General features: G+C 45.5%; 1 protein-coding gene across 1 annotated transcript; it reads left to right on the forward strand.

Annotated features, from left to right (window-relative positions):
* Window positions 1-1,731: 1,731 nt before the first annotated feature.
* LOC308127606 (insulin-like growth factor-binding protein 5) lies at window positions 1,732-6,512 on the forward strand (the record flags this gene model as incomplete). The annotated part of the gene is made up of 5 exons (XM_080492739.1): window positions 1,732-1,786; window positions 3,307-3,503; window positions 3,621-3,740; window positions 3,831-4,037; window positions 6,483-6,512. 5 exons carry the CDS (start codon window positions 1,732-1,734, stop codon window positions 6,510-6,512), a joined length of 609 nt encoding a protein of 202 aa, XP_080348865.1.
* Between the last annotated feature and the right edge of the window lie 1,709 nt (window positions 6,513-8,221).

Genomic DNA, 8,221 nt, shown 5'->3' on the forward strand with positions numbered 1-8,221 from the left:
AAACCCTATATAGTGTCATCGGGGGGTTTAGCCAATCCCAATCTAGGTAAGCTCCTCCCCCTTTGACTCCTCCCACAATTAGGCAGCTCTGCTCTGGCACATGGCACCACGAGGGGAAGTACTTCCTCCTCTTCCCATAGATGGGCATGTGTGGGCGGAGCCAGTCCAGCTCACACGAGACACAGCAGATTCTGAATGTAGCTCCTACGATGGAGGAAAATCGAGGAAAAGATGGATTTGGGGGAATAAACTTTTAATCCGATGTTTTTGGACCAACGAGACTCATGCGGGAGTTTTGAAAAGCTGAATAATAACAATTCGCGTGAAAATGCATCGTTTCAGAACATTTAGGCGTTTAAAGTTTTTAAAATGATATCTGTTTACACAGAAATGGCAGAAATGCAGAAAATGATGTAGTTGGTATGCCAGGCCACAAGGTGGTGCTGTTGGTTGTCTTTTTTTGTCATGAAACTACAAACACGTCTTCCGTTTACACAGAGACGAAGTCGAAGTGTTTTCATGAAGTTGAACTTTCTCCCGTGTCCAGTGAGATTGATTCGAAACGTTTTGAAAAAGGTTTTGTGCTCCTTCATTTCCATGGAGATGGATTCAGAACATTTTCAAAAAGTTGCACACACACACACACACCCTGAGTAAGAGCTCTTTCAAAAAGTTGAGCTTTCTCCCAGAGGGATGGGAGCCGAAACCTTTTCAAAAAGTTAAGTTTTCCCTTGCTTTCACGAAGAAAGAGTCGGAATGTTTTCGTCCCGTTTCCAATAAGTTGCTGCTTTTTCCTGTGTCCATGGAGTTGGAGCCTTTTCAAAACGTTGCTTTCCTTTGTTTCCATGGAGACTGACATTTTCAAAAAGTCGCATTTTTCCCATCAAGTAAGAGCTTTTAAAAAAAGTTGAGCTTTCTCCCAGAGGGACAGGAGCCGAAACTATTTCGAAAAGTTTCTATTTCCCTTGTTTTCACGAAGAAAGAGTCGGAATGTTTTCGTCCAATTTCTAAAAGTTGCTTTTTTTTTCCTGTTTCCAGAGTGAGAGTCGGAATGTTTTCCAAAAGTTGCGTTGTCCCCTCCCCCATTTCCATTGAGTTGGAGCATTTTCAAAAAGTTGTTTTCCTTTTTTTCCAGGGAGTCTGACATTTTCAAAAAGTTGTTTTCCTTTGTTTCCGGGGAGTCTGACATTTTCAAAAAGTTTCGTATTCGCTGACTCCCACCACAATAAGAGCTCGTTTTCACGTCGAAGTCGTTGCCCCGTTAATCTCACATTCGTCGGATTATGTAACGCTGACATCATCTGGGGCAATTTCTTCGAATTCCCAGAAGAAAAGGAGAAGAAAAGAAAAGCAAAGTCTCGAGTCTCCGACGATCAACGAGTCCAAGGAAGGAAGAAACGAAAGATCCGTCAGCGCAGGTCAGATTAGACGAGCTGGAGGATTAGCGAGTGAAGACTTGATTAGAGAGAGTGAGAGAGAGAGAGAGAGAGAGAGAGAGAGAGAGAGAGAGAAAACTGCATAGGGAATCTCAGGGTTTTTTTGTCATTAGAAGAGAGGGATGAAATCATGATCTTTCTTCTTCTTCATCATCATCATCGTCGTCGCCACTGTGGGGGGGTGGGGGGGTGGGGGGGGGGTATTTATAGCGTGACCTTGTTTCACCGCCCAGTTAGCCCCGGTAGCTTAGCGATCTGCGCCTTGTCGCGCGCAGTTCGCAAATCTGCCCCAAAAATGAGACGGGTGCGTGACACGGCGGTGGAAATGGGCCAGCGCTGGCTTACGACACGTACGAGGGGTGATGCATTGTGGGGATGCAACCGAGGGGCGAGTTGCTGAACCCCCCCCCCACGCCACCCAAAAAAAAAAAAAAAAAGACAAACGAGACCAAAAATGGCCTGCGGCTGTTTGCGGCGGTTCGCCACATGACAAGCGTAATAACATGTTTTCATGGGTCCCGGAGACTAAATATCTCATTTAGGTCACTTGCTATAAAAGTTTGAAAACCCCTGGTCTGCCCGGACCTCAAAGTGGCAGCCCGGCCGGCCATAAGTGTATAAGTGCAGGCTGCGTCGTCCCCGCGTGTCAACACGATCCGAAAACTGGCGCGGGGCCGCCAAACTGCGCTGAGTCAGCGTTTTTGCCGGAGCGTGGGGCAGGGGGGGGGGGGGGGGGGGGGGGGGGGAGTCGTCTCGCTGCGCTGCAACGCTTCCAGAGCGCGGGAATCTCCGACTCCGCGGAAACGGCGCAAAACGCGACTTTTAGAAAACACAGAAATGGGGGGGGGGGGAGCAACTTTTTGAAAATGTTCTCCTACATCTTCATGGAAACAAAGGAGAAGAACTGTTTGAAAATGCTCAGACTCCGTGGAAACGGAGGGAATGCGCAACTTCTTGAAAATATCAGTCTCCATGGGAACAAAGGAAAACACAACTTTTTGAAAACACTCCAACTCTATGGAAATTGGAGAAAGTGCAACTTTTTGAAATCGCTGACTCCTTCCTTGTGCAAACGAGGGAAAACTCTCTGGACACGGGAGAATACTCAAATTTTTTGAAAATGCTCCAACTCTGTAGAAACAGAGGGAAAATGCTACTTATTTTGAAACATTCAGAGGTCTGTCTCCATAGAGACGGGGCAACTTCTTGAAAATTCTCAGTTGTTGTAGAAATAGAGCACAACTATTCGAAATCGCTCAGACTTCATGGAAACAGGCAAAAATGCAGCTTTTTGAAAATGCTCCATCTCCGTTCTCATGGAATTGGGGCAGAATGCAACTCTTTGAAAATGCCCCAGCCAACACCATCGCAAGGGAAAAAAGCAATTTTTGGAAAAACGGCTTACGAGGTGGAACTCTTCGAAAACACTCCAACTCTGTGAGAACGAGTGGGAAAACACAACTTTTTGAAAACACTCCTGAAGTTGCAGTACTGCCAACTGCCGTTGTACCCAAATGAAGAAGTAGAAGAAGAATGGAAACAGTCATCAGGGACGAAAAAGCTGCTGATAAGCGAGAGAGGGAGACAGTCATCGGGGACGACGAGAGCGGTGGGAAACAATGTAGATAGATAGAACCAGCAGATGGCGCTCTCATTGTCCCTTATGACTGTTTCCCTCTTTCTGATCTGTAGCTTTTTCGTCCCTGATGACTGTTTCCCTTCCTCTTCTTCTTTACTTTGGTTCAACGGCAGTTGGCATCCGTGAAGTTGCTTAAAAGTCGATTTTTGCCCATTTTCTATGGAGGATGTCCTCAGGACAATTAAAGGTCTTTGCGCTTCAGTGACCGCACCCCCTCTGATTCCCCAACAGGCGGACAACCGGACGCCCTGCTGCGCGTGGCCGAGTCGGCGCAGACCAAGGTGCCGCTGTACGGAGACCACATCAGCAGCCGCAAGGCGCAGGCCATGAAGCAGGCCAAGGACCGCAAGAAGCAGCTGGCCAGGCTGGGACCCGGCAGCAATCTGGATTTCTCGCCGCTCAGCCTGGATAAACTGGAGCCGGAATTCGTAAGTGAACGCAGGAGATAGACGATAACCCCCCCGAGGCAGCGAGGGGTCCCCGGTGGTTTTTTGACCACGCGGTCCCGGCCGTGGTTCAATCTGAGTTTGTGTGTTTTGGCGAAGGGTCCCTGCAGGAGGCGGCTGGACAACCTCATCCAGAGTATGAAGGACACGTCTCGGGTCCTGGCGCTCTCGCTCTACATCCCCAACTGCGACAAGAAGGGCTTCTTCAAGCGGAAACAGGTACCGCGTCCGTCATCCCGCTCCGCCGATCCGACGGCCGTCCAACCGGAGACGACTGACTTCGTTTGTTTTGGTTTCTTTGTCTCGCAGTGCAAGCCGTCCCGCGGCCGGAAGCGGGGGATCTGCTGGTGCGTGGACCGGTTCGGCGTCAAGATCCCCGGCATCAACTACGCCGGAGGCGACCTGCAGTGCAAGGACCTCGACGGCGGCAGCAACAGCAACGAAGTGAACGTCTGCCGCCGGTCGAGCTCGGCGCGCTTCACGACGGACAATACGATACGTTTTTGTTTTTTGGGGGTTTTTTTTCGGTTCACAAGCGGGGGGGGGGGGGGGGGGGGGGGGGGGGGGGGGGGAACTGAAAAGCTCGCACATGTAGGTCTTAACTATGGCTCCCTAATGACTGTGTACTATGTTTGAGGTTCGCATACACCTCATCTCTTTATAGCCTAGATTATATAGAAATATATATATATATATATTTGTATGATACTGACGTTGTGTGATGAGTCTTGGTCAAGTTATTCCAAGAGATTCTGAGACAAGACATGCTCCAAATGTGGCTCAATATCGACTTTCATCGAGGGAACGTTGGCGCTAATTTAAAACGACGGGTACTTTGAGGGGCGTTCGTACAGGGAAAAAAAAAACATTTAAAAACTGCCACAAGCTCGACAAACGAGATTTCAAAAACGCTTCGTTGGAGAGTCATCTCAATCAGCAGATAATCTAAAGCCCCGTTCGCACGACGACGCTTTTTGAAAAACACTCTTCGTCTTCGTGGAAATGCATCTTTTTTAAAAACGGTCCGTGTCCATGGAAATGGCCGGGGTGAAAAACAAGAACTCAACTTTTTTCAAACACTTGTCTCCCTGGAAATGGGAATCTACTTTCTTAAAACGCCCCGTCGCTATGGAATTGGTGAAAAATATAACTTTTAGAAAACACTCCGTCTCTGAATGAACAGGATAAAACGCTACTTTTTGAAAACACTCTGACTTCATGGAAAACAGGATAAAACACTACATTTTGAAAACACCCTGTCTCCGTGGAAAACGGGATAAAATGCTACTTTTTGAAAATACTCCATTTCCATGGAGAGGAGGGGGGGGATGGAATTAACTTTTTAGAAACGCTCTGACTTGGTATCTGTGGAAATGGAACAAAACGCTACTTTTTGAAAATGGCCCATCTCCATCGAAATGGCGGGGGGGTAAAAATGCTACTTTTTGAAAACACTCAGTCTTCATGGAAATGGCGGGTGTGGTGCAGGGGGGGGGGGGGGGGCGCGCAACTTGTCAGAAATGCTCAGACTCCGCCTCTGTGCTAATGGGGTAAAGCGCAACTTTTTGAAAAACACTCCCGTGAAAAAGCAACTTTTTGAAATTTTTCCGTTTTCACTTGAAACGTTGTCGTGTGAACGGGGCCTAAAGCCTCGCGGGGCACATAGCCGTTACTGTAGCTGTACTCTTGAGTTTTGCTCGCTTCTTCTCGTCACACTTGGCGTCCTCTGGAAAAGACGGGTCGTGAAAGTCGTGTTCCACTTCGCCACCTTAACCTGTGAGGTTCTTGCACAATCGGCCGATCGTTCCGTTTTAATCTTGTTTGTTGTTTTTTTTAAATCCCCCTCTGCGTCGGGTGATACGGCACTGTTGACGACTCGCCTTCTTTTCCCGCGTGTGTACAAAGTGTGCGTGCATGTCCCCGAACGTGTCTTTGTACTTCCGAAAGACAGGGGGGAAAAAAAATGAATAAATAAAAAGCCCGTCCCGCCTCCTCAGGCCACTTCCCCTTCGCGACTCGCACGCAAATCGTATGCAAAAACGTCCCCCGAGCTGTCGACTCCACGCGCGGGGGGGGTGGGGGGGGTCTTCGCCGCCACCGCGTAGGCAAATCCCCGCGCGCGGCGAAGAGCGAGGTCGCCGAGTTCGTATGGAAATCCAAGTGCCTTCTGCCCGAAGCCGGTTTTGAATTTTGATTTGCATGTCTTAGAACGAGGGACACCAGATTATCGCGATCTTCCAATGAAGTGCTGCCAAAAAAAAAAACGACGGGGCACTTTGTTCCGTAAAAAAAGTTTTTGTCGTTAATATTAAGTGTTACGAATCTCCCGCGTAACGTTAATTTTAGCTTCTTTTTTTTTTTTTTTATTCTTTCTGCCTGTTGAAACAAACGATGTCCATTCAAAACCCTCGGAGAGAACCAATGTGAACATTAACGGTCAAATATTTATCGACGATGTACTCCTTTATTTTTTGTTTTTTGTTTTTGTTTTGTTAAGGCAAATCACTATTTAAATAAAGTTCCTGTACTCACCAAATTAAAAAAAAAACAACAAAAAAAAATACCTGTCTGCATTTCTTTTGTGTGGAAAACATGAGTCAGCTGGAAACGACTGAAAACACGTTTTCATGCAGGCGTTTGAATCTGCTGACATAAAAACTTGTTGGGTGAGGTTCTTTTTTTTTTTTGTAGCACGAGCTTAGTCACATGGATTTGTCAGTTCGTACGAGTACATATCTCTATATTTATACGTGTTTTCCGATGAAATGTACACGCAGCACGAAGGGATAAAATATACACACATTTAAGGTGGAATGGGTGCATTTTGGAACGTCCGCTTGATTTAAAGCAAAAAACGGAGCCCAAATCAAAGACTTCCTTCACGTTACTACAAAAAAAATGTTCACCTGATTGTCAGTGGTCATGTGACTTCCCGTGAGCCTTTTCTCTCCCATGCTGGAGCGTCGACAGTTTGTGGACGAAGGCGACTGAAGCCAGCGGTCTGTAAACCTGTGTGACCATAAGAGTCGTTCACACAACGTTCCAGCAAATAAAATTGATTTGTAGCCGCAAAACATACTAGAAAAAAATATTCAAATCAATGAACGAGGCTGCATTAATGAAGCGTCACGGGTTCCATTTAAAGGATTTTCCTGCTTTATTTTCTTTTTAAATTTATATATATCGTGGCTATTTTTAGCCTTTTTATTGGTGTAGTAATTATGGCAAAATTTTGAATTTTTTTTTATTTTTCCCTTTTTTTTTTTTTTTTTTTACTTCATTTTCATTTTTTTTTTTTTTTACCCACCTTTTCTTTTTCTACCTCAAAGCTCCTCTGGCCGTTCTTCACTTTCATTTTACCTTAGTCTGCGTTTTTTATTTAAGATCTTTTTTGAAAATCAGCGTGGAATGCAAATAATCGCACTAGTGCAAATGCAAACATCACAGTGCAAAGCATCATGGGACTGCTCCGCTCAAATCAAGTGAGTCACATCTTGTTCAGTCCGATTAGTTTATTCAGTGAGCCCTGAAACTCTTTGGCATGTAGCATTTAGCATGTAGCATCGCTGCTGTGTGAGCCCCTGAAACTCCTTAGCATGTAGCATCACTGGTGTGTGAGCCCCTGAAACTCTTTAGCATGTAGCATCACTGATGTGAGCCCCTGAAACTCTTTAGCATGTAGCATCACTGATGTGAGCCCCTGAAACTCTTTAGCATGCAGCATCACTAGTGTGAGCCCCTGAAATTCCTTAGCATGTAGCATCACTGCTGTGTGAGCCCCTGAAACTCTTTGGCATGTAGCATTTAGCATGTAGCATCGCTGCAGTGTGAGCCCCTGAAACTCTTTGGCATGTAGCATTTAGCATGTAGCATCACTGGTGTGTGAGCCCTGAAACTCTGTAGCATGCACCATGTAGCATCACTGGTGTGTGAGCTCTGTAGCATGTAGCATCACTGGTGTGTGAGCCCTGCAACTCTGTAGCATGCAGCGTCACTAATGTATGAGCCCTGAAACTCTGCAGCATGTAGCATTTAGCATGTAGCATCGCTGGTGTATGAGCCCTGAAACTCTTCAGCATATAGCATGTAGCATAGCTAGTGAGTGCACCCTGAACTTTCTTAGCTACTGAAATAAAAGAAAGCAAGCAACCTAGCATTAGTCGCAAAGCTATGCTATCAGGGTCTAAAAACACCCAGAATGCAACAGGTTTTATTTAAAAAAAAAAAAGTTTTTTACATTTCACTACATTTCTAACTTTGAGACTGACTTTATGATGAGATTGTAGCCTTTTTCCATAATAATGGATATTTTTTCAGATGCAGAAATATCCACATTTTCATTATCAGAGTGAAGAAAAACTACAAATTTTTTACTTAAAGGTTATTATTGCCCTATTTTGTTAGAAATTTGGGGCAAGTTCGACACGCTTCTTTGACACATACCTCATTAATCAGACATTTACTGAAGTGTCGGGCCATATATGTGAACTATCACGACGTCTATAGAGCGTGGATCATCTGCATATTGTGCAACAGGCTTTTATTGTGTAGTGCACGAGATGTGCTGCAATAAAAAAAAATGTCCCGATGTATGCGTGCATAGAAAAACATAACGATCAGTCATGCGCTAACATGCAGGACGCAAATGAAAAAAATAAAAATAAAACAACAACAACAAAAAAAAGAAAACGCACACAAAG

Source organism: Lipophrys pholis, assembly GCF_963383615.2.
Source record: "Lipophrys pholis genome assembly, chromosome: 23".
Lineage (NCBI taxonomy): Eukaryota > Metazoa > Chordata > Actinopteri > Blenniiformes > Blenniidae > Lipophrys > Lipophrys pholis.